Source organism: Hemiscyllium ocellatum, chromosome X, assembly GCF_020745735.1.
Source record: "Hemiscyllium ocellatum isolate sHemOce1 chromosome X, sHemOce1.pat.X.cur, whole genome shotgun sequence".
Classification (NCBI taxonomy): Eukaryota; Metazoa; Chordata; class Chondrichthyes; order Orectolobiformes; family Hemiscylliidae; genus Hemiscyllium; species Hemiscyllium ocellatum.
In genome coordinates this window covers 16180943-16207807 of record NC_083453.1, presented here as the reverse complement: position 1 = coordinate 16207807, position 26865 = coordinate 16180943, and the positions used below count along the sequence as shown (strand labels likewise).

Here is a 26865-nt window from a genome sequence, read left to right as displayed (position 1 = left end):
TGCTGCACTGAAAACAATGCACTCAATGTAAAGATCCACATTTGTGTTTCCTTTCCATGTAACTGAAAGGATTTACAGAATATATGTTATGCCTTATCTGTCACAGTTAAATTTTTGGGTGGTGCAGTTCTACCACAGTGCCCATCTCTACTGTTGTGTGGCATTTGTAGGTATATTTTAAAGTTACAACCTCCACAGTTTGGACTCTCACTGCTTCCTCTCTTGGGAATATGCTCTGTTGGCAGGCCCACTATTTACCAAGCTCAATGCTTTGCAGTGTTAATATCTCGGTGCCTGTCCGCGTTCCCATTTTGACTTTGGGCCACTGACTACTTGCTAATCATGCTGTAGGAGATCCTTTGAATTCTGAAGGGCCACTGGACTTGAAACTTTTTTTCTCAACAGATTGGCTGTATTGCTCCAGCACACACTGTTTTTGTTTCAGGAAATCCTCTAGTTGCCTCAATGCTTCACAACAAAGTGCTCTCTGGAGTTAGTGTAATGTAGCTGAATGGATTGTAGCAGCTATTCTGCACTAGCAATGCCCTATAAAAAGAAAGGAGGTGACTGCAATGGCCTATGTTTGCTAATTGGATTGATTTAAAGGAGGAATATTGACCAGGGCATCAAGAGCATATCCCCAGCTTTTTAATATTGCCTTCTGATCTTTAATATTCATCTGAGACACAAGAGGGGCCTCAGTTTAAACTTTTATCGAAAGCACTGCTTCTAATAATGCATGTAAAAGTGTACAATTGAGGCCAGCTTAGGCTACGAGCGCAAATCTTAAGAGTGGAGCGTGAACTTTCAGTTCTTTGCCTCTGAAACTGATGTGGGTGAGTCAGGCAAAAGATTTTTGGCTTTTAAAAACCATGAATGGAGACCAAAAATTGTCTTAAATTCACAACTCTGCCTTCACTGAAATGGCATAAGGGTGCTTTACAAGTGAAATCTTTGAATACTGTGAATTGTTTTTTGTGCACTCGGCCACCTTGCACTTTTTGTAATATAACCCCTGTAGTCTGTTATTTATTCATTAAACTAGAAAAGTAATTATTTTACAGTACATTCGGCATGATTTCAATAATTGTTTTGTCACCTTTACTTCTCAATCTTAGTTTGATATTTGTTTTAGAAATTTACCATAGCTAATTTTCCTAAATATCTGGTGGGAAAAATAAAATATTAACAAAATTGGTGTTGTGGGTAGATGATAGAGGGCTAATGGTGGAGTGGTAATTTTTAAACATTTTTGTTTTGACAGGTTCCATTGAAACTATTAGTAGTAGTGTGGAAACAGCAATTCAAAGACGACAACCGTCTGATGTTGGCACCAAGGAGCAGGTGGAATCTCAATCTCTCGTTTCTTCAGAGGAAGGTGGGGTTGAAGACTTAACTACAGTGAAAGAGTTTGAACATGAGAAACCTGATGAAGGATTCCATTCTTCTCCAAATAGAGAGGTTTGTCAGACTTCTGAAACTGGAGTAGGTGCTCCACATTCTGAGAGCATTAAAAGTGGAGTAATCACTTCAGTGGAACCTTTGTCTGCAGGAAAAGAATTGCCAGAACATTTCAGTTTGGATCCAGCAGACCAGTTGGAAGAGTTTATACAGGAGAAGGAAGTAAAAATGGAGAGTTCAGTTTCTCTGTTAGGCCAGGTAGAGCCAGGTCTTCCTGCAGAGATGGGTGTCAGTCCCACTGGTTCCATCCCAGAAGAATTGAAACCCCACCGCCCTGACCTGATGGACTCTGCTAGTAACTCTGCCGAAGCACAATTAGACTTTGCCACCTCTGTTTCGATCAAGCAGGAGCCTAACCAAATCCAAACAGACAAAACTGAGCTGTGTGACATTCCTGCTGATTCAAGCTGTAGCTTCGTGGAGAGAGGTGAAGTTTCTGATATAGTCTCGGATGGAACGGAGACCAGGGATAATCCTGTTGAAATGGAAATTAATGATATTGTGACCCCTATGGAGGTTGTACCTGCAGTAAATAAGCTAAAGACTGAGCAAGATGCTCAAATGGAGGTGCAGGATATTGGGAGCACAGACCCTGTCAGTAACATGTTCATTAAATCCGAGATAGTAGAGGAAATATCGAATCAAAGTCAAACGGACTCGAACAGCACCTGCTTAGAACCAGATTATCCAGTTACTTTGGACCGTGATCCCAGTCTGGCTACTATGGATGTTTGCATGACCATAGCAGATGATGTTTCTCCAAGGGTGGAAGAAGAAGCTGAAAAGTCCAATTCAGATCTCCGGTTAACAGAAACTGAAGATTCCCTCCCAGCTGACTCTGGAATGATGAAGAGTGAATCTGGCAAGCCTGCTATAATGAAGAGGCGCTTTTCACCAGGTCGCCCTCGAGTCAAGCAGGTATATGAGGAAGAAAGGGCTTTTTTTTTCAAAAATATGTCTTTTATAATCAACCTCTACAACAATGTTATTACACACCTCTATCCAGGTAGGACTTGAACCCAAGCTGCCTGGCTTACTCTTAAGGAAACTACCACTGCATATCAACATCCCTGGTTTTTGAATTTTAGCTGTGATTGAAATATAAGATTGTCCACTTAATGAAACAACTTTGAATGGATATTTTGAAAGTTCTGTGCAAGAGTGCACAGACATATGCACACTTTTTCCTCCTTCCTTCCATACCATAAGCTTTTGAAGCTTGTTGTGGATCAGTTAATAACATAGACTGGGGATCGGACAAATGGCTATGCAAATGCAAGAAGTTTATGGTACTGAAGGAAAGCTATTCAGCATATTGTCTTTGTTCTTACAATCCAAAACTAATCCTATTGGCCTGTTGTCCCACTCTGCTTCAAATAACTTATTTCATTTCCCTTGACCAATTTTAAGGTGTCAAGTCTCAATCACTTTGTGTTGATTTATATTACCCTCACATGAATCACCATGGTCTCCATCAAACCTTTTGGGAATTTCCCAAATGTCTGAACTAAATTTCTTTGTCGTTTCTGATATAGTGCAAATACTACTGGCTTTTACTCATGCTCATAGTTTCCCATCTCTGGCGTAGTTTTGCTGTACACTTTCTGTAGTGTAGACATGACTTGCAAACTGTGGCCTAACCAGTATATTGTGCAATTCATCCCTATTTTTAGGTGCCTACTTGTATTTCTACTGATTTTCTTTAAAAACAAACATTTTAATAACTATTTATATTTTGAACCTTCAGCAAATCATATATTTGAATGTCCAGGTTGTATTTCTTTTTTCCCCTTGATCAACTACCTCATCGACAGCCTGTCATACATTCTGCTAACCTGCCTGTCACCCTGAAGTATTTTACAGAGTTTCTCTCTGTTTAATTATTTACTTCCTATTGTACACCCAAACCAGCAACAAGAGTAGGCTGTTGAGACCCTTGAGCCTGACTTGGCATTCACGTGGCTCGTGATTGATCTGATTTTTAACTTCAAATCTGTATTCCCACCTGCCCCTTATCATCTTTCATTTCCTTGTTTAATCAGAATCTATCCACTTCTGCCTTTTTTAAAAAGAAATCAAGGACCCCCTTCCTGAAAAGGTTGTGGAAACAGAGTGCCAAAGAGAGACAACCTTCAGAGTAAAAAGATTTCCCATATTTATGCTGTATTTGCAGATCTTTACTGTCTCATTTTTAACCTTTTGTGTAACCTCCTCACGTCACCTTTGCAACTTATTTTCTTATCTATCTTTGCGTCATCAGCAATTTTGGCAGTCATACCTTCTGCTCATCGCAGCTCATCAGTTCTCTGCTTAGCCAATCTTCAGTCCATACCGATGTGTTACCTGCATACCACGAGCAGTAACCTTTAAGGTAGTTTATCAAATGTCATCTTTGGTCACCCTTCGTCCACAGCACAAATTCTAAGAACTCCAATAGATCGGTCAAAAATGACTTCCTTTTCACAAAACCATATTGACTTGGCCTGATTCGCCTGAATTCATTTTAGTGTCCTGGTACAACTATTTTCTTAATAGCATTTGATATTTGCCCTATGGCAGGTGTTAAGTCAACAGGCCTGTAGTTCTGTCTGTCTTTTTGAAATAAAGGAGTTACATTTGCTGTCCTCCATTCCAGAATCAAGAGAACTTTGGAAATTTAAAACTGATGCATCTCACTAGTTACATCTTTTAAGACCATATGATAAAATCCATCATGATGTAGGTGCTTGTCAGCCTCTGATTTGTGATTTTCTGTCTGTTCCTCCCTTTCATTTCCAAATTTATCGATGCTTCTGTGTTGTTTGGTTCATTCTGACAGTTTCTTATTTTCCATTTTCTTCAGGCTCACTTTGTTAACTTTTTTTTCTAAATATTTATAGAAGCTCCTTACTGTCTGTTTTAATACTTTTATTGTACTCTAATTTTTGACTCAGTTTAGTGGGTCTGCCTTACTGCTTAATCTGCTAGATTTTAAGTCGAACAGTTCTACCTGTTTCTCATCTTTAACTCTGCACTATTATATAGGAAGTAGGAGCAGGTGTAGGCCATTCTGTCCTTGTTGTAATCTACCATTTGGCATGATCATCCAGTTCAGTATTCTGTTCCTCCTCTTTCTCCACTTACCTTTTAATACCTTTAGTCCTAAGAACTGTATCTAATTCCTCCTTGAAATCATTGAATCTTTATGCCCTCCTTTCATACATCAGTCCTACCATCCCAGAAGTCATTCTGTAAACCCTTATTTCATGAAAACTGCATAGCATTCCATTAAGGTCTCACCACAGCTCTGTACAATTGCAGCAAGGTATCCTTGTTCTTGTATCCAAATTCTCTCGCCATGAAAACCAATATACTGTTTGCTGTCTGCTGCACCTGCATGCTTGCTTTGATTGCCTTGGTACACTAGCCAATCAGCTCTTGTTGCACCTCCAGCTTTCTCAATCTATCGCCATTCAGATAATCTGGCTTCCTATTTTTGCTCCCATGCTTATTCGCATCCATGTCTAGGTGTATGGAAGGATCCCACTACACTAATGAAAGAAGCACAGGGAAGTTCTCCCATTGTTTGACTAACAATGAAAAACTAATTATTTGGTCATCTACAACAAGGACAGAAGTTGCTGGAGGGGCTCAGCAAGTCCAGCGGCGTCTGTGAGGGGAGGTCAGAGACGTTTTGGGTCTGGTGACCCTTCCTCAGGACTGAGGAGGTTCTGGAGAGGGGTCATCAGACCCAAGGCATTGGCTCTGGCTTCTCTTCACAGATGCTGCCAGACTTCTGTTTTTGTCTCTGATTTGCAGCATCTGCAGGTCTTTCTGTTTGTTTTTATCCAGTCATCTGTCATTGCGTCTCTGAGACTTTCTATGCACAGTGGCTGCAGTATTTCCTACGTTACAGCAGTGAATATTTTATAAAGCGCTGCATTGCCTATAGAACATTTTAGATCATTCTGATGTCATGGATGCAACATTGCTATGTTTGAGAAGGTCATAGCCTCCTTGTTTAAGCTTCTTTGTTCTTTCTGTGCCAAGTGTACCACTTTGTCTTTTGCATTGAACTGCAGCTGCCAACTGATTGCCAACTTCTCAAACCCAGCAGTTTGAATCTCCTGGTTTTAAAGAGTAAATTAATTTTCTTTATATATTCACGAGATGTGGATGTCTCTGACTAAGCCAGTGTCTATAGTCCAGAGGGCAGCAAACAGTTAACCATCTATAGACCAAACCAGGTAAGGGTGACAGGTTTGTTCCTAAGTGGACCAGATGGGCTTTCCCGACAGTTAACAGTGGGCATCATTCCAGATGTTCTTTTTATTAAATTCAACTTCCGTCATCTACTGAATCAGGATTTGAACCTGGGTTCCTGGACCTGGGCCTCTGAATTAATAGTCTCATAGATGATGCCACCTCCCCCTATCTACACTCTACCCCATACTTATCGAATAGAAGTACTTGTCATGGGCTGGGATGTGAGAAATATGTTCTTGTTTTGATTCAGAATTGAGGAATGGGAAGAGAGAAAAAAAACTATAAATAAATAAGAAGGACTTAAAGTGATATGGGCTAAATGCTAGCAAATGGGACTAGATTAATTTAGGATATGTAGCCGGTATGGACAAGTTGGGTCTGTTTCCATGTTGTACAATTCTTCTGACTATTATACTTCGTGTGCTATGCATTAGCCACTCACTCAGCTTGTCCAAATCACCTTACTTCTGAAAGCCCTGCTCATCTGTATAATGTCCAACAGCATCACCTGCAGGCAGAGGATTATCTTCACATGTATACTGGCAAAACATCAACAGAGACTGTGGAGGAGGTGGGAAGAAGTGCTTGTCAGACATGCAGTGTTGGATGAACCACTGCCCATTCATCTTGTTGCTACCTGTAGAATTTATCAGTGTTCAAATTTCATGTCGCCTCATCAAAGTCAATGCATTTCAAAGTCTGTAAATGAACTACACTGGTGTGTACCTTCGACACTTGATTATATGCTGCATTAGACCCAGGTTGACAGAGAGCATGGACCAGATTTCTGTACTTAACGATCACTATTTATGACAAATGAATAGTCTAGCTGTAACTAAACAAATGAACTGTCAACATATAACTAGATAAAACTCTAACCTGCTTATAAAACCTCCCCTCTCCAAACACTCAACATCTATGACTTTATTTCTTTGAGTGCAAGGAAATACTAGGAAGGCAGTTCAATGGTCACTGTCCACAAGGTTCTCTGTGATGATCCTTTTGTCTCATCAGGACTTGCTGCTCCTCAATCTTCCTTTCCCAGGTCCTTTCACTTGCTTGTAGGTGGCACTGAGTGACTGGTTCCCATTTAAAGTCTTTGACTTATTGGTTAAGAGCCACGGCTTACAGCAACTTATGAGGTGAACTGAACTGACTTCTGTCAGGCTTGAGACTTTTTTTCTTCTGTAGAGAAAAGGACACCACCTGCCTTTTTAGATGTCCAATTAGCTTCTGTTCATCTACCTGGGAACAAATCACATAATTGTTGGCAGCCAAAATAATCTTTGTCATTGACAACTTGTCACCATCTGCAGACCAATCCGCTGCTTGTTCCTGGCTGCATTTCCCTTCATGCACACCCCTGGCTCCAGCTAATCTGTAGTAAACCTGCCATTCTGCTTGCACAGATCATAGTATAAACAGCACTTTCAACCAATGGCCAGTAACTTGTTTTTGAAAAGTGCAGTAACCCTTGCTTGGTTTTTAAAGCAGTCCTTTTCCTATTTCAGTCCATGACCAAAACTACACACAATTTTAAAAACAAAAGGGTCTTTCCAACAATTGTCGTGCTTTGACTTGACCAAAGCTATATTGAGTGAAGAGCAGTTGCTGCTGTTGTTAGTTATAGAAGTTCTGGATGTGAGGTTGGGGGGAGTGGAGGCTGGTGGGTAGAGGTGGGTGATCATGTGGTTTAAGATATTGGGACTTGCCCGATGATTCCTTTTTATCCCTCCCCTCTGAGTTTATCTGACATTGTCACATGTATTCAGAATTTTGCAGCTAAAGGTAATTTTTTTTAAAAATGTGGAATTTAAAGCATTCATTATTTTGCTTCAGGGTCGTTGCAACAGTTTTCCAGGCAAAAAACGACCCCGTGGTGGCGGGCATGTTGGGCGAGGACGAGGGCGATCACGTTTGAAATCTGTGTCTGGAATCTTGGAGTCTCTAGGGGTAAGAATTAAATGGTTTGGGTATCAGAAGTTGGATTATTTTAGGGATTAGTTGCAACGTAATTAATCCATTGCAGATTTATTTATGAATGCATTGGACCAAAAGCATGAAGTACACATTTGTGGCACAATTTTACATGATGCAAAGTTTGTGACCACACTTTGCCAATGTAGTGTTCTTGTTTTTCAAAACATATTTGGGCCATTATGGGGATGTCATTAGTAAGAGTAAAGCACTTCTTTGTTGGCATACTGGGAAAATCTGAGATCCAGTCGATCTTCTCTTCTCTTCTGTGCATTTAACGAGTGGTAGCAGAAGCCCAGGTGGGTATATGTTCTATGAAGTGAACAGAATTCGGAATGGTAAAAGGTGGATAATAATTTAACCAAACGTGTTCACTCACTATCAAAATCTCTGTCCATATTTAAGCTTCATTATAGCCAATTTGTATTGTTTAATTTGATTATTTTTGTTTCCCAAGTTTTATATACAGCATTTAAAAATGAAATCATTTTAGATTTAAAAACTGAATCAAGTTCTTTTTGACGTCTTAAATTTAATACAAACTAAAGTGTTTTTATTTTAAAAAGTAACAACAGAGTAAAATGCTCATCTAGAATTACTTTTTATAGTTCTTGGGCACCAATTTTGAGACCCAGCATTAGACTCTTCGACCGAATAGGGCATAGGTTATTTGGCTTTAGCCACTTGCCTGCTGCAGTGACTTTACAGCAATAAAAAGTGTTGCTTATGTGTAAGGGAATAGTTGTGATCCTTCTCTCACTAATCAATACTTTGTGGCTCTGAAACCATGTTTCAAAGGTTTAACGGTATCGTAACTGTACGAATGCACTGTTTTGCTTTCTCCATTTCAAATTTGAAATGAAAAGCTCGGGCTTGCTACAATGTAACAAATGCAATCCTCATTGTAGTACCCAAAAACGAACCAGGTTTTCTCCAAATGAAACACGCTATATTTAATTACTTTTCATGCTGAAAACTGAGCCAGCATGTGCGTGCATCACTTTCATTGCAATAGCATCGCATTTGCAGGTGTGTCATTGATGTGCACAGGCCGCTGGACCTAATGTTTCAAGATAAAACAGTGGGCATTTTTATGGTCAAATTTAAAGAATTTATTTTTTTCTGTCGTCACTGCTGAAAGAAAAGTCCAGGCATTTAAATAGAATTAATTGCAAGGAAACTGACTTGAATGTCTGTTCCTACTGATTTTCTATCTATATCTTGTCTCAGTCTACAGGAGTGGATACATCTCCAAGTAAAGAGGAAGATGACGATGATGATACAATGCACAACACAGTGGTTCTCTTCTCCACTGAAGACAAATTTATTCTCCTACAGGTAGGCTATCTTAATCCCAGATGATTCAATCAGTTCATAACCATTTAATGGATACAGTAGACCCCTGTCTTGGTTATTGGCATTTGTACACCCTTGAAGTTATGCACAATAATTTACTTGGATATTGGACTTTAGTTTTGAATGAACATCTAAAATACAGCTGATAAGTTTTCACAGACTTCGGTTTCTTCATTCAACAGGGCAAATTGTCAGCTGGGTGTTTGGTATCTGATTTATTGTCCATATAGCTGGTAGGTTAATTTTGGCCAAGTAAGGCTTCAGGTTGTGTGGTTGATTGATTTTTCCTGAGGTTCTTCGATATTCAACTCTAAATTTTGAATAATGGGCTAACTGGTATTATGGTGGTAGTGGGTATTCCTGAAGGCTGCAATGTTTTCAGTTCCCAATGGTAGTGTAACTCCAATGCAGATTGAATGTCTGACCCAGGTGCTTGTAGTTAGGATCCTCTGAAAGGTCTAGTTAAATAATTGGTGGTATGTGGCATTTGACTTCACCATTTAGAACACTGAAGAAGTTGACACACAGCAACTTGTCCTGAGTACCTTGGTTAGTTTGATGAAGGGTGGGCAGTTAGTCTTTAAGCTGGTCTGCAACTCAGCTTATTAAAATACATTTCCTGTACTTACGATTGGCTCCTTTATATTGACCTGTGTTGTGTACTCAAGTCAGAACAAATCGACTTACAAACAGATTGGAACTCGTTTGCCCAGGGGCTGCCTGTATGTGAATCCAATGCAAATAGTTTGGGACATTGCTATTTGAAAATATTTTTCATCAAGTACAAACGGGACATCTTGATTCAAAAAGTGTATTTACAAAATTATAAACTAGTGTACGTGTTAACAGATTATATTCTAGAATGACTTGTAATATTGCTTTTCTTTTTATCTTTCAGGATATGTGTGTGGTGTGTGGGAGTTTTGGACGAGGGGTAGAGGGACAGCTTTTGGCCTGTTCACAGTGTGGGCAGTGCTATCACCCATACTGTGTCAATAGTAAGGTATGGAGATACAAAAGGGAGATGAGAGTTAAATTTATAAAGATCCTAGTGTTAAACAATGATGAATAAATGCTGACTTTGCACAATAGGAAAGCAAGGAGAGTCAACAGCAAGTCAGAGGTTGTAACTAAGTACTTCCTGTTGACTTGTAACAGACCAGTGGAGCAACATTGGCAAATGTCTGTGAAAGAGCACCCATTTGCCGAGATGGCCAGAGTGCTTTATGTTGTTAGTAAAGTCCTAAAATAAACAGGCAATAAAGGCAAAAATAAACCTTCAGCAGCTGCAGAACATATGAGCATACTGTGAAGCAAGCTGTGCCTTTTTTTTTGTCCAAGAGCTTTTTTGGATCGTACTGTGCAGTGCATGTTTACTTTATATTACTTATATAAAACTAATTTGATTGAATTTATCCAAAGTGAGGGAATTTTGTCCTCCTTTCCGCATCCAACAATTCCGAGTACAGTAACACAAAGCAGGGTTCTGTATGTACGTTCACTTATAAAAGCAAAAGGATTTCCTGTCATGCAACCATAAGAATTCTATGCAGAGTGTATGTACAGTTTTACTGTTAATATTGTTTTAAGGAAAATCTTCTCCCAATGGCTAAAAGGAGCAGTACCTCTGCATCTATCTAAATTTTAAATCCTCAGTCATGCCTCCTCAAAGTAATATAACAATTTAGATATAAATCTGAACTCTTACTGGAATATTATCAAATCTTTAGGTTTTTGAATATGTTCTTTGTCTTGTAGATTACAAAAGTTATGTTGAGCAAAGGGTGGCGTTGCTTGGAATGTATCGTATGTGAAGCATGTGGAAAAGCTTCTGATCCTGCTCGTTTATTGTTATGTGATGACTGTGATATAAGTTACCACACGTATTGCCTGGATCCACCATTGCAAACTGTTCCAAAGGGTGGGTGGAAATGCAAGTGGTGAGTGCAAAATTCAATTGTGTATGACCTGACACCAGGATTGGGAAATTTTGTTTTCATTTGGTTTTTTATTTTGCTTTTAGCAATGATCTTTCTCCTCTTCTCCCCCCGCCCAAGAACCAAGGTGCCTTTGTTCAGTAAGGTTTTAGTGATATCAAGTTATTGTCCATTTTCTCACTCGAGTGATCGTTGTTTGCACTTTCCCTTCTTTTTGAGTTTTCATGCAGTCAGGCAGCTTGCCATCCAATTAGTTAGTCTTCAAACTTGATGTATGAACGTGTACCTTCCGATATGGTTAGTTGAGCAATATTTGTGTTATTCTCCCATCCCTGTACTGACCAAAAGATCAGAGTGTTGTCATTGTGTTTTTCACCCTTGTTGTTTTGTTGACTAACTCAGCAATTGACTGTTGGATGTAACCGAGTATCATCATGTCTGTGACTTGGTTTGCTTTCTTGGTGAATGTTTTTGAATCATTGGAGGAACTATACAATTTTTACATTCACAGTTTGCTTTCCTTTTCATTTCATTGCTAGTCTTTTTAACTTAGTGATATTCACTTTTTAATATATATCTTCTCTTTTTAAGCCTTTATCATTTTACCACCTCCTTGCTTTTGTGAAACATTTTATAAGTTGGACTAACTTCTGTTAAATTGGCTGGATTGGCTAAAAATGGCTTGAAGGGCCAATTGAAAACATTGTAATGAAGAGCATGCATATTGTTGGAAGGATTTAGATCTGAAACAAAGTGTTCTATCCATGTTTCAGGTATTTTTTAAAAAAAAGGTTCCAGTTCTTCAAATTGTTTCTAAAGCAGTTTTCTTCAGAAAATGCTTGAAATTATGAGGTGGTGCACTTTGAAAAGAACGTGGAGAGAGAATTCATGCTAATTTTTAAAGGGGATGCAAGCCGAGGGTGACTTGGGCATGCTTGTACATGTTTGTGATAAGGACAGGCTAACAAAACACCATGTGGGATTATAGATTTCATAAATAGAAGCATAAAAGATAAAAGCTAAAGTTCTGCTAGGCCTATTTTAAGCTGAAATGATGTGGCCCCAGCTGGAATGTTGTATTTGATTTTGAACACCATACTTTTTAGAACAGGTATAAAGGCTTTGGACAGAGGACAGCAAAGATTTATGAGAGTGGTTACAGTGATGAGGCATTATAGTTACATAAAGACTGGATCAGCTGGTGTTGCTGTACTTAGAGCAGACAAGGCTAAAGGAAAGCAAAAGACTACAGATGCTTCAAATCTGAAAGAAACACAGATTTCTGGCAGCATCTGTGGAGAGAGAAACAGAATTAACAGTGAGTCTAGTATGGCTTATGGCTATACCAGACTCAAAACATCAAATCTGTTTCTCTGCACAAATGATGCCAGATCTTCTGAGTTTCTCTATTCTCTGCATTCATTTTAAGACAAGGGAAGACTTGTTAGAGGCTTAAATTCAAAGGATTCTGAGAGTTAATAAAGAGCGCCTGTTTCCACTGTTGTTCCGTCTGTTGCACAGCTTTAAGACCATTGCCTCTGGTTCTTTTGCCAATGTGAGGAAAAACTGTCTGGGTGGTGATACACATTCAATCGTGGCCTTCAGAGGGCTATTGGTGAAAAGATGAGAGGAAAGAAAACATGCATGTGAATGGAGGAAGAGCAGTAGAGTGGACATAATTGGATTGTATCTTAAAAGAGCTGGCTCAGGCTCAGTGGACTGAATGTGTTCCTACACTGTATTATTCTTCGATTGTATCACTTTGCAAGTAAGTTAAGGGTTATCTTGTTTAAGTCAATCCTGTGATGTACAGCGGATTTTTATCCAACTGGGGGCGTGGGAGAGAAAAAAACCCCTTCTATTTTGTGTTATGACAATGAGTGAAAAAAAGTTTGTTTTTTTTTAATTTCTAAATTTCATTCATCCGTCAGATGTAGGTGTCGTTGGCTGTGTGATGGCAAGCTGCTGCTGAGTCCATTCAGTGTCGATAGACTCTCAATATTATTAGGGAGGGAGCTCCAGGGGTTTGAGCCTGTAACACTGAAGGAACAATGTGTTTCCAAGTCAGTATGATGAGTGGCTTGGAGGGGAACTTGCAGTGGTTGTTTGTCCATGCATCTGTTGCTGCTGTTTTTCTAGATGGTAGTGATCAGCGGTTTGAAGATGCTGTCAGAGGAGTCTTGGTGAATTTGATATCATAAATGAAGTATCTATAAAACTTTCTGTATGCTGCAATAACATAAAGCCAAACTTGTCTTTCAGGTGTGTTTGCTGTACACAGTGTGGTGCCACAACACCTGGTTTTCACTGTGAGTGGCAGAATAACTACACTCACTGTGCACCTTGTGGCAGCCTTGTTACTTGTCCTAGTTGCAATGAAGACTATGAAGAAGAAGATCTTCTCATACAGTGTCACCACTGTGATCGGTAGGGTGGAGAAATGTCTATCAGTGGTTTTACAAAGTGTTTTGTGATGTTCTCAACTAAATAATTTCATTCTTTCAAGTCCCTAACTTGTTTTATGTTGAATCCTGTGAAATGTATTTTGCATGAAAGTAATGGCTTTGATCCATCTTTTTACACGAAAAAAACAAATATTTGTAGTTTTCCTTGGATTGTGCTCACATTGCTAATTTAAATGCACACTCTAAAGCATTCAGAGCTTAAGTTTTCTGTGACATATCTTTATTATGATAACTGGCTGTTGTGCTTATAATAAAAGTTTCCATGTAATGCAGTGACAAATGATGGTCATCCTTTCAGTCCACTTGTGTAAAAGGCCCCTGATCGAGTGCTGGTGGTAACAACAATGCATGTTATTGTTGGTGTGAAAGTCTACTTGGGGACTTCTGATCAAAGCTATTCCCAATACTTGTCTGTATCACTGAGCTCAGAGCACAGAATTTATTTGGACTTCAGATTCTTTAAACCTGTTAGTACTTACACTGATTAAGTAATAAACTTGTGCATCTGTTGTCTGAGTGATGTTTTCATGAATAAAATTAGATGTTGATTCTTGCAGGTGGGTCCACGCCATCTGTGAAAATCTCTTCACAGAAGATGAAGTTGAACAAGCAGCAGATGAGGGCTTTGATTGTACTGCATGTGAGCCCTTTGTTGTTCGTCCAATTGGTGAGTGATAGCCCACAATCATATGTTAAGAAATGTACCAATAATCTTCTAGTTAATTTAGAAATAACAGTAATTGTACTTTATAAGTAGTGAGATGCCATTTTATTAATGTGTACCTTAATTTTATTTATGCTTGCAACTGCTACTCTCTTGAACCTCAGCAAGATAGTCAGGCTTCTTTCCTTGAGACCTGCATTAGAGTTTGTAATATTCAGTGTATAGGACATTATAGTGACAATGTTCTTGCCTTTTGAACAGCTAAGTCTCCAAATTAATCGATTATCTAATGTGTCAGAACTGCATACGTTAATTTATCTTAAAATTTAGTCATTTCTGGTACTTGAAATAAAGATTCACAATTCTTATTTGTAGTTCGAAGTGAATCCCCCGTCATTGCACCTATCATCAAAGTCAAGGATCCAGGTGAGTTCTTTGAAAAACTGATTTGATATTATATTCACCCCTTTTTTTGTTTGTGGAGTATGCTAAATTTATTTTAGATTTGATTTATTCATATGTAGAGCCACGGTTTTATAATCACGACGGCGTATGGCTGACAGAGTCGGGCATGTCACAGTTCCGAAGTCTTATACTTTCTCCGCCGCACAAAAAAGGACCAAAGCCCAAACTAAAGAACAAACCTCCGACACCATGCAGTGAGCCAATGATGGTTAGTGTAGATGGCTCATCTATAGAAATAAAGAAAGAAGAAGGTGAAGGCGAGGAGGAAAAAGGTGAGGAACAGAGGTTGTAAAGCCATAAAGAAAGGCATGCTGCTTTTCCATCTTATTGAAATCTAGTTTTGTTGTTCAAGTTGTACCGCCGTAAAATTATATACACCTTCTTATTAAAAAACCTGGACGATTAAATCATACTGTACTTTAATGCTGTGCAGTTCATCTTTCTAAGCAACTTTTCTTTTGGAATGTGAAGTAACATTACATGAGAGATTTTGCCCTACCATTTATGGAACTTGGTGCGAAGGTTACAACTAACCTTCTCTGTACAATTTTTCTTTTGAGAAACTAAATTTTCTTACCTTTTTTGATATTTGTCCTTTTCCAAAAGTTTTGAATTTTATTTTGAGCAACAGCTGTTGGAAGCTGTTTCAAGTATTGCTTAAAAAAAAACAATGCTGTTGAAACTTTTCCATCTTGCACTTATCAGAACAGACACCAGCATTAATTTTAAAAGAGGACAAAAATTTTATTGTGCATGAGGAAAAAGTGTGTTTGGCTGGTGAGTTGAATCTGACTGGTCAAGGCACTAACATGGAGAATGATTGAGGGAACTACTGTCTCCCAGTCTTATGTTTAAAATGAAAAAGGCACAATGTCTGAACATGTTTCTTTGCCTGTATGGGGACTGATCCCTGTATATGAGTGTGTAGTTTCTAGCAAGCCTGACTGATCTTAAATTGGTGCTAATATAATGGACAGTATTTGTTGAATAATCCAATGAGGATCTCAACTATTGTTAGACATTACATTGACTTTTCAAACACTGGCTGGTTGAGTACAGTCAGTGGTCTGTCTGTTCTGAGCAGCAAAGGGCATGTGCTGTTTGATACTATCCACCAGTCTCCTTCCATATATTCTGAAGGGCAATGCCTCAACCAAAACGAGTCAGCTTGCCACTCTGTCAACATCCTTTTCTCATGCTCCTGTTTGAAATGTGGCATTCTTGTCTGTTCTGGTAAGTGCAATGGAGAAAATAAGTAATAGCGTGTTCTCTTTTTATAACCGTAATCAGGTTCTGTATTACCAAATGACTAGTTAGAAGATAATTGTTGCATAGTATAGCTCAACAATACTAATGGGCCCAATTAAATCAGATCTGTTGCATGTTGTTACGCTACGCAATCGAAGTTCAGCTGATAATATCGTACTTGTGGCGAAGAACATTAACTCTATTGCCTAAGCTTTTGCAAGAAACTGACACTTCAAGTAAAACATAGCAAAAATAAATGCAATGAACAAATTTAATTAGGCTATTGAGAAATATCTAATTTTTGAATTTGTTTTCATTAAATAGTTTTTAATATTAAATTGCATTACTGAAGGAAAATGGCAAATTCAGTGACTGCATTTTGTAATGATATAGTTATAAATGTATTTTCCATTACAAATATGCAGATGCCAATTTGTGATGAAAAGGTAACACTTTGATACCCATGAAATACGCATGGACATAAGATTTCAAATGTTTTTTGATTTTTGACAACTTTGCCTTTATGTGAAATCTTTAAATTGAATATGTTTTCCGTGGAAACATGGAGGAAGAAAGAGCATTTAAAAAAGTATTTCAGTGCTGTTTTTTGTTGTAGGTTTAATGGCTTTTGAATTGGACTGAATATAATCATCTGTAATTGAGTTATGATTGTTTTAAAGTTGCCATGGAACCAGGGGAGTGTGATGTAAAATTTGATGCACCTGTCAGCCAAGAGCGAGAGGTGTGCCCAGTGAATGATCCTGTAAAAGCAAGTGAAGAAACTGAGGAAGGGAAGAAGAGGAAGAGGAAGCCATACAGACCTGGTAGGGAATTTAACAAGTTGCTGAAAGATCTTAGTAAAAAAAAACACATTTTTGTATGTTTGGGTTGAAAAGATTGTACTGTATTTTTGATTTATGGCATTTAACTTCTACTGTTGAAAGTTCGATTAATTACTCTGGATGGTCCAGTCTATCTTTCATTAAACCTTTTTTTTCTTCAACCTACAAAACACACTGTATGTAACTGCACTTCTCATGTTTTACAGGAATTGGTGGATTTATGGTCCGTCAGAGGCAATCCCGGACAAAAAATTTGAGTAAAACCTCTGGACCACAGCCTGGAGTGTCCACTGAATGTCCAAACACTGAAGGCACCAAAGAAGAAGGTGAATTTGCATTTATTTGCCATAAAGTTCTAAGTTGCTTGTAAAATTATGAACAACCAAGAATGTCGCAATATTTCTCCAAGTGAACAATCTGTCTCCAAAAGTACTTGGCTTTCTTTCTAAAATACGAGTTCTTATTAAATCATGTTGATTTCAAAAGTTAACTTTGTGTTTTTCGTCAATGTGCAGTTTCCAAGACTGGTGTAAACCTACAATGTTAAATATACGATTTACTATTTCAGGGTATTAGTTCTTCTAAACTGACACCACCATTCATTTTTCCTGATCTGACAGAAATACTTCTGCCTCTTCTCTGCTCCAAATTGACTTTTTTTTTCCACCTGTTCCTAACTTTTGTCTCCCAGCCTTTATTTGCTCTGCTTCTCCTGACATTCCTATTGCTCTAAGAGCCCCATCCTCCATTTGACTTCTTTCTCTTGCAAATTCATGACGTTGGAGAGAAAACTTAAAATGTCATAATTCAAAAATTATTTAAGTTCCTTTCATCTGCTAACTGCTGCACCCTTCCATGACCCATAATCTCTGATAAGAATTGATCACTTTTTTTTTAAACCAAACTTTATTCTAAACTAAATGTTCCATCCAAATCTTGTGAAATACATTCAGGAGAATTTTCTTGTCCAGTATGTTCATGGGCCAAAGTAAAAGGAGGCACAGCTGGATTTGATTCTGGCGAATGATATGAATCAAGTGTCAATGAGGAAACATTAAGGAAACAGTGATCATAGTGTTCCAAAGTTGAGGTCAGCTATGATAAAATGACCAGGAGCAATCTAAAATAAATATGAGCACCATTTACAGTGTGGGTAAGAACAGGCCTGTCCCAGGGAAATCTGCATGTGAGTAATTTTGCAAACATGGAAGAAAACATTCTTTCTGCTGCAGAGAATGTTGAAGCTTCATTCTTGGTTGTATTCAGTGCCAAGGTTGTGGAATATTTCTGTCATAGCATTGTTGTCCTGTCTTCTGCAAATAAAATCCATGAGGCCATCCTTTTGATCTTTTTCTGTAGGTTCATGGATTATTCACAAAAAGAAATACTTTGAGTCTTTGTCTGGAGACTATATTATCCATTCCTCCAGTACTGCACTGAAGCGTCAGCTCAGATTAATCTGCCCAAGCCCTTGAACCTCTCACTTGAATGAAAGTGCTGCCAATTGAATAGGTTTCCACTGCAACTAGTAAAGTCATTAAAAGTCTGCCCTGGGCCTCCAGAGTCCATGTCCAGCAGCAACATGCAGGGTGGGAAGTTGGCAGGTCAATCGCAAACCTGAGTGTGTGTACAGTCATGCAGCTTAATATGAGAATGATCACTATGAATACACTTGCATTGTTTTCCATCGCTAGTTTGCAATATTAACATATCTTTCTCCCCCCCGCCTCTCTTCTTTGCCCCCACTCCTCTTCCTCCCTGTCTTCCCCCCCCCCCCACTGCCTCTCATCCTCCCCCTCCTCACCCCACCACCTCTCTTTCTCTCTTTTCCCGCCCCACTTTTCTCTTGTTTCCCCACTCTTCAATCCTTCCCACCCCAGTGCTTCAACAATGAACCAACATCTGCAATCTTGTGGGCATATCCTCAAAATATTAAAGTGAAAGCATGTTCATAACGATAGCACATTGTTTTCAATTCATACAGTCACTTGTAGAATTTCAACTTTTTTTTATTCTTGTAGGTACTCAGATGGACCTTTCAGCCGAAGGTGCTGCTGATACGCCTGTAATAGGTGCCGATGTATGTGAAAAGGCAAAGAAACGGCAACGTCGAAAGAAAAGCAAGTTGGAGGATTCTTTTCCAGCATATCTACAGGTACTGGCATTCTGCTTTGCTCATGTGTTGGTAGTGCAATTCTGATAACAAATCATTTTTTTTTACTGACAAGGGTTAGTAACTATTGTCTTGCTTGAATGCCAAGTTTGTTGCTTAATTTATTTCTACAGAAGTTGTTAATGTGTTTAGTCCCTCAGTCCATTGAGTGTCACATTAGTATTTTATCATCGAAAGAAAACCAAGTTTTCTGATCTTATTGAGCAGAAAATACTGTTCAATATTCTTTTGTTTTCTGGATTTGGGTGAAATTGATTTTCAGGTGTTTGGGTGAAAACATATAGGATGTAAATCTTGGGCTGAATGTTTTAATTGCTCAGTGTTTAAAATAGCATTTTTAAAATCATTTTAAAATATTATGTTGCTACTTCTCCACAAACTGTTGATATTGTTTTTCCAAAGCTCCAGAGCAATAGGTATGTTTTGGTGTGTCTCATCCATGGAGTCCATGGAATCTTAGACAACTTCAAGTGGAGGTGTGCAAGCCCAAGACAGACTTTCCCATTAATTCTTCATCTCTGTGCCAATGCACCCAACCTTTGATCAATGCTTTATCATAATACTGCAGTTTTGATTCAGGACATGCTGTTTGAGTGGTCTGTTCTCCCATTTTATAGTATTGCATGGCAGTTTTTAAAAGTGACATTTATTTAAATGCAGCTTGCTGTATAAGTTCAAATTGGGTGATTTGCAAGAATTGGTTTTAAAATACTCAAATGGTAGAGTATGTTCCCATTGCTGCAGATTATTTTTGTGTTTTGGATCACTTAAAATTGAGGGAGCAGTCGTTATTTCAAGTGTTGCAATGTTCTCTCACGTGTAGAAAAAATGATGCTGAAATGAGTACTCAACAATTAATCTTATAATTATATGTTTAAATAGTGCATACAATTGATTACCAGTATTGAGTAATAGATCTGAACGTTATTTGAAGGCTGGTTTGGAGCATCTTAGTATAATATGTATGATTTTGATTTTACTTTGACCCTTTTACTTTGTTGGGTAATACTAAGGCTGGAAGCAAATGTGTTTGCATTGTGTGTTCATGATGCGTTATGGTCACCCAAGAAGATGACTGCTTTCTGATTGATGCGAAGGAGACTGCAATTGTTTCTTGTCCAGTCAGTTTTTCCAAATCCTTTACTGAAACAATAGTGTTACTGTGGTCCATGTCAAAATCCGAATACTTGGTTGACACGTTAATTTCTGTTTTCGGCTTTTACTCCTGTATCTTTTGAGGGGCCAAGTTTGCCTCAATTTTGGTTCAATTTAGCTTCAACATTGTAATGTTATGTGATTAATGAGCTGTTAAGTTTTGTGAATGTCAGTCAGTTTTCTTCATTTAAGCTTGTCTACATTTTCTTCCTCACTGCTAAGTACTGAAAGTAGAAAGTAACTAATTGCACTTCATAAGGCCTTTCTCCTTCAACAATTCTAGCCACTCATACAGCAGCCAAAAATCTAACTGTCACAAAAGAGACCTTGGCCAGTTACAATACAGCAGAAGCGATGTATGCTGGGTTGCAAAGCAGCAGAAGGGGGCATTTTCCGGTTGGCAAAGTGGTGGGAAGTGGCATTTCCAGTTCGCAAAGTGGCAGGCGGCGGCATTTTCTGGGTTGCAAAGCAGTCAGAGACTGCGGTTGCTGATTTGCAAAGCGGCAGGAGGTAGCATTTACCAGTTCGCAAAGCAGCAGGAGGTTGCGTTTGCTGGTTTGCAAGATGGCTGCAGAGAGCATGTGCCAAGCTGCAAGGCAGCAGATGGAGGGCGGGGGGGAGGGGGATTTACTGGTTCGCAAAGCAATGGAAAGGGCCTCTGCCCAGTCGCAAAGCAATGGAAGGGGCCTCTTGCCAGGTCGCAAAGCAGCAGAAGCGTCTGTTGCCAGGTTGCAAAGTACCAAGGAGGAGGAGATTGCTAATCACATTGCAGCAAAAGGGCAATTGCCAGTCTGGTTACAAGTGTTGTTTAACCAGTCACATGCAGAAATAAAGAGACCCTGCAAAAATAAGGTCAGGCATGTAGTACCAAAGAAAATTGAGTTGCATCGCATTGCACTCAGACTCTGCTTTTTTGTCTAAATATTAATTTTAAACCTTACAGTTTCTGAAGTGAGTGGGGATTACTTTGTGCTCTTGGAATAAAATGGCAAAGTTAAGCTATTAACATTTAGAAATTGGTGCAAGTTTTATACCACCTTTTTCGAGTCAGACGGTGGTGGTTTTGTGTGTGTGTTGGCGAGTGCTCTTGAGATGGCGGCATTTGGATACCATGCTTAACTATAGTACTGGTAAAGCTATGTTCCTTGCTTATAGTCCCTACAGGATCCATGGAATGTACTCTGTTTCAGCAAAAGGACATTGCCATGACCATGCCAGACTCTGCAGTTCTGTCAACTCAGTCTATTTGTCACTAACATTAGGAATGTGTTAATTGCACCAGCAAATGATTTATCACAATGGTTACCTTTGTCCCAATTGGATAAAACCCAGCATTTACATAGCTGCGTTCATTCTTGTCTAATATCATAACTGATTGTAGCTTGTGTAATTTTCAAAGCTTGCTTTCTCATTCCCCGAATTTAAAGTACCTTCATTTTATGTGCCTCTGCATAGTTGTTATGTTATCATGTGTATCAAATGTCTCAAAGCACTTCATACGTAATGAATAACTAAAATATTATTGCTATTGTGTTGCCAAATGCAGTTGCTCTTTTCTGTGATGCAAGATCCAGCAGACAGCATTGAAAAAAATTTGTTGTGGCTTATTGGACAATTGAGACATATTTGATGTTTACTCAACATTGAGAGTTTTAATTAGTGCTTCATTTATTACAACATTTTAATCATGTACTTGCGTGTTATAGTACAAATTCATATTGAAATTTTGCAGTCTTCAGGAAATTTTTCATTTTATAGAGTCATACAGCATGGAAACAGACTTTTTAGTCCAATGTGTTTGGCCATTTGTTTATATACTGGATTGTACTTGGTTATGGATATGAAGTTTGAGTGAAATTTGTTTATTTTGTCAGCACAATTAATCATATGATCTTGCTAAGTTTTTTTTGGTTTCAAATTGGTCAAATCTCTTGAGTTAACATGAACTTGACTTCATGTTGCAGCAGACATAAATTTAGTCATTAATTACAATTGACGGTGTATTAATTTGATCAGGTTATAATGAAGTTGGATTCCACTCTAATCCCTCTTTTTCGACAATGGGTCAGATAATTAATTGGCTAAAGTTGCTCGTAAACTGGAATTCAAAAGCACCATTTCTTCTTTAATTTTTTTTTACCCTTTGCAACTAAAAATATGAAAAGACATCTCCAACTTCTATCTATGTATTTCTGTTCATGGTTGAATTCAGTATTTATTGGGAAGGAGGATGGCAGTTACGCTAATATGTTGGGTTTAGCACACCATTTTGCTTTAAATTTTTAAAATGACTGTAGACGTTAGTATGAAACTCTCCAGACAGCTTGATTTAGAGGGATGCAAATGAAGTTATTTTTATGAATGAAGAAGCAGCAACAATGAGGGCAAAAATGGGTGGGGCCGAGTAACAAGGTAGGTTAGAGAATGATGACTTCATCTCTGGATCCTTCATCTCAAACTAGAATGATGAAGCTTGTTACTCTGGTGGAAAATACTCTGCACCATTTGGTCAATCATTGGATAATTGCTTGATGAAAATTAAGGAAAGATCTCTAAATAGAAGCAGTGTTTCTGTTTTCTCTTCGGTTTTGGGCAATGTGACGTGAATTGAACTTAACGATGGTTCTGTTGTACAGGAACAGGACACATCAATTTTTCATGAGTTCAACCTCATCCAGGTTTTCACCCCAACCAAAAACCTTTTGAATATTGGTGCGACTATATCATGGAGTGGGAATGATGTTTAGAAGAGATGATGCAATATGCAAGCTTTATTCTGGAAGTGTTTCTCAGTTTGTATCGCAGTTGGTTGTAGCACATTTTATAACTCAAAAATATTAGTTTGAATTTTTTTTAAGTTTGTGTGCTACTGCATGTTCTGGTTGTGACTTTTTGTTTTTGAGAAGGCTCTGTGGAGTTTTATTGCATGCTTATTGTGGGAAAATGTACTGGTACAAATTTTATGACTTTTCTCTCAACCTTTTCTTAATGTGAAGCCTTAAATTTTGAAATTCACTGGAAAAGTAATCAAATCAGCACTTGTCTTTCATTCTGAAACATGCTCCATAATGTTTGACGTATTTTGTCAGTCAGGGTCTCTAACACTGGATTGATATTTGATTCATCCTCTAAATTTAGTCCTGTTCTCTTTTCCCTCTTGCATGTGCTGTTTCTACATGACCCTTCCTTTTCCACACACGCTCAAAATTGCCTTAACTATCTATTCAACAGCAAACCTAATTGGGAGAGTACATTTCACTGAAAGGAAATTCTTTTAAGTCCGTATAGTTTTCCATGAAACGTCACAAAGAGCCCTTGAGTTTCAGCTTTTCTCAGCACGGCTCCAAGTCAGGTAATCAAACATACAAATTGTTCACACAAACCTTCAGAAGAGTCACTAGACTCAACATTAACTGTGTTTCTCTCTCCACAGATGCTGGCAGACCTGCTGAGTTTCTCTAGCAGTATTTGTTTGTTTTTGGCTCCAAATTAGAGTTAATGTTTAATTTTCTGCTGGAACTGGCAATGCTAATATTAACCAACGATATCTTGCATCAATGTTTAGCTTTCAATAGTAGAGCTATCGCTTCAAAAATATTCTTAAACCACCTTCCCCTAGTGATACACTGAGCTGAATAATGCAGTTCAGGGAGGTTCCAGGTTTGATCCCTGGTTTATGTTGAGTAGAATCTAGGTCTTGGCATTTTTTTTGTACTGTATTTGGCCTCATTACCATGTGTTTATAGAGAAGCAATTCGCCTTTTGTCAGTGCAGATCCTGGATGCACTGTTTAGTTAAGCTGAGGTTCTTTTCTGTTTTTCGTTGGCATTGAGCATGGGAGCATTTACCATTTTGACTAGGTATGAAGAACGTCACCTTGTGTAAGATAGAGGAAATTGGCATTTGTGGAACTGTACCAGAACAAACCAGTAATACCTTCAGGGTAGGAGGCAATTCACAAAATGAAATTTTCATGAGCAATCCTTTAGTTCCATTTCTTGGCCGGGCATTAGGCACAATTTCAGGGGTGTGCTCAGGTGTTCCTTGTACAGAGATCCGTTCCTTGTACAGACCTCCAGATCAATTCTGTCTACAGAAGAAGTTGAAAGCACTTTTAATTTGTGTTAACAAACGTTCCCAAGTTATACACTGCTTTTTAAAAAGAAATTCTCCCACATCTCCCAAAGTTTTCTATGCTCTGTTCCTGTGATAGATTGCCTGTGGTACCACAGTCATGAAGTTGAACAAGATGTTATAAAATACTCTGTACTGTATTGTGTTGATTGGCTGGGGGAGTCACAGTAATTCCAGATTTGAGTAGAGTTGATCAGCCCAGAGTTGGCTTCTGGATGCTTTAGTTCTAGTGGTCATTGGGGAGACAGGCCGCCTACTTGCAGAACGTTTCAGAGAACACCTCTGGGGCATCCGCACCAACCAACCCAATCGCCCCATGGCTGAACACTTTAACTTCCCCTCCCACTGCGCCAAGGACATGCAGGTCCTTGGCCGCCTCCATCGCCAGACCATGACAACATGACGCCTGGAGGAAGAGCGCCTCATCTTCTGCCTAGGAACCCTCCAACCACAAGGGATGAATGCAGATTTCTCCAGCTTCCTCATTTTCCCCCCGCCCACCTTAACTCAGTACCAACCCTCGGACTCAGCAACGCCTTCTTGACCTGCAATCTTCCTGACCTCTCCACCCCACCCCCTCTCTGGCCTATCACCCTCACCTTAACCTCCTTCCACCTATCGCATTCCCAATACCCATCCCCCAAGTCCCTCCTCCCTACCTTTTATCTTAGCCTGCTTGACACACCTTCCTCATTCCTGAAGAGGGGCTTATGCCCGAAACGTCGATTCTCCTGCTCCTTGGATGCTGCCTGACCTGCTGCACTTTTCCAGCAACACATTTTTCAGTTTTAGTGGTCATTGGTTTGGTGCAGAAGGCCAAAGCATCTGGTGCCTGGGGAGGGCAACTAATTGAGCAAAATTAAATAGCAGAATGATTGATTAGTTGGACAGTGTTACAGGTCAATATATATATCGTGTATTATGTCTTGATGTGGAATAGGCAATTGCTGCAGTTAATCTAACCAAAGATCAACCTATTGCAGGGCTGAAACCCGATATTTAGTGCAAAACACAATGGTCCGTTGATTTTTAATACACACACAGTCAGCACTGTTATTGTGATAATTAAAATGTTTATAAATTTGTGCTCATATGTTCAGGCCAGGCAGCAGCATCAACCAGAAATCCTTGTGGTTGACAAAAACAGTGGCATTTTGGTGATCACTGCAGCATATGTAAAATGGCTTGTCAAATCCTGTAGTTATTGTGGCAATAGTTTCATGGAAAAAAAGTCAATGGATAGGTTCCCTGGCATGAAGCCACACTGTTAATGCCTTTGAGATAAGCGATATTGTTTGTTTCTGATCATCAGTGCTAAAGCAAGCCCTTTAGTAGGAGTCAATGGCACAGTCTCAGTGCGTGCAAGAAATGAAGTGGCATGTTTCTTCAAACTAAAGAATATTGTTTCTAGCAGTCAGGGAATTTGCTCTTTCTGTCACAATACCTTGACTAAATATTGTAGTAGGTCTACCATATGTTGACCAGAGTTTAGTCATGTCCTGGGTGAGATTGCAACAATGTGGGTTCTTCCCATTTTCAGCCAGCAAATTGCTTGCACAACTTTTGCCTGTGAGAAGTTGATTGGATTTTCTGTTGTACGTGATGTATTTTTTTTAAAGGAAAGTGGAGTTTAACGAAGAAAGCTAGCAGATTGAAACTGATTTGATATTGGGAAGCAGAAATTGATAATTAAATGGGACAACTTTTCACTGGAGGGCATTGATTAGTATTCCAAAAACAAATTGCATCAATTTGGATAGATGAGAAAAACATCTTTATGCCTAAGGATTTTTCAGACTGAAGACTATTCAACAACCAAAAGATAAAATGATTCCACAAGCAAGTTACACTGACAGCTACTCCATAATTCCTCATGCTTTCTTGTTAGGTCAGTAACCAGTGTAAAACAGTTAAACTGCTGTTATTTACCATTAATGCCCTGCAAAAGAATATGAATTGGAACTCTAGTATGTCACTGTTTGGGTAAAGGTTACATTTTTAGACAGGAAGTTATCTGTAGTGATAACAGGTAGCAACCAAGAAGTACCAGCAAAGTGATACTTGTTCTAGCACAGCCTGATATGGCTGGACTTGGAAGGATTAACTCTTGCGGCAGGGGAGCCTTCACAGCCCCTACCCTTCCTGTCACCAGCCATGATCTCCGTATTGAAGTTGTAGATCCGTTTTTTTTCCTTTTGTCATGCAACTTGAGAAGTCGTAAGACCAATTCTGAAATTTAACCTAAAAATAATAATCTTCTCAGGATCTGCAATGAATAGTTGGAAGTTATGGTGAATATTGCGGCTTGTGGAATTCTTGTGTGCTCTCATATGCATTGGGCTTTTTGAAAATTTTAATTACCTTGCTTGAAAAGGGAGGCTTTGCATGATTTACAGTCTCACTTCTAACAGTGTAAAGTCAAATACCACACATCATTCCACCCTTTTTATTCCATAGCAAGCATTTAATAAACCTATTAAAGCAACAAGTAATATGAACAAAATACTGGAAATACTCAGCAGATCAGGCAGTACCTGTATAAAGAAAAACAGTGTTAATAATTCAGGTCTCTGACTTTCCATTTGAATTAGTAAAAGTTTGGAATAGGTTTTGAGCAAGTGAAAGAGTGGAGTGGTGGGAAGAAGAACAGGCGATGTTTGAGTGGAGGGCAGGGTAAATTAAATGATACAAAGTTTCATGTGGCTACATTAAAGGAAGTGATAATGACACGAGTGAAGAAACA

At 38.8% G+C, this 26865-nt stretch overlaps 1 protein-coding gene across 9 annotated transcripts in view; it reads left to right on the top strand.

Moving 5' to 3' along the window:
* Window positions 1-26865, top strand: part of kmt2d (lysine (K)-specific methyltransferase 2D) — a 248665-nt gene that overhangs the window by 93384 nt on the left and 128416 nt on the right. For 6 of the 9 annotated variants that reach the window (XM_060821028.1, XM_060821029.1, XM_060821030.1 and 3 more), the window contains 12 exons: window positions 1265-2379; window positions 7546-7659; window positions 8914-9021; window positions 9938-10042; window positions 10798-10979; window positions 13239-13403; window positions 13999-14108; window positions 14481-14531; window positions 14609-14842; window positions 16499-16642; window positions 16867-16986; window positions 18682-18815. In XM_060821028.1, the coding sequence (XP_060677011.1) occupies window positions 1265-2379; window positions 7546-7659; window positions 8914-9021; window positions 9938-10042; window positions 10798-10979; window positions 13239-13403; window positions 13999-14108; window positions 14481-14531; window positions 14609-14842; window positions 16499-16642; window positions 16867-16986; window positions 18682-18815 (2582 nt within the window). The remainder of the gene's footprint in view (window positions 1-1264; window positions 2380-7545; window positions 7660-8913; window positions 9022-9937; window positions 10043-10797; window positions 10980-13238; window positions 13404-13998; window positions 14109-14480; window positions 14532-14608; window positions 14843-16498; window positions 16643-16866; window positions 16987-18681; window positions 18816-26865) is intronic. The other 3 variants (XM_060821036.1, XM_060821034.1, XM_060821032.1) reach the window with 1 other exon arrangement.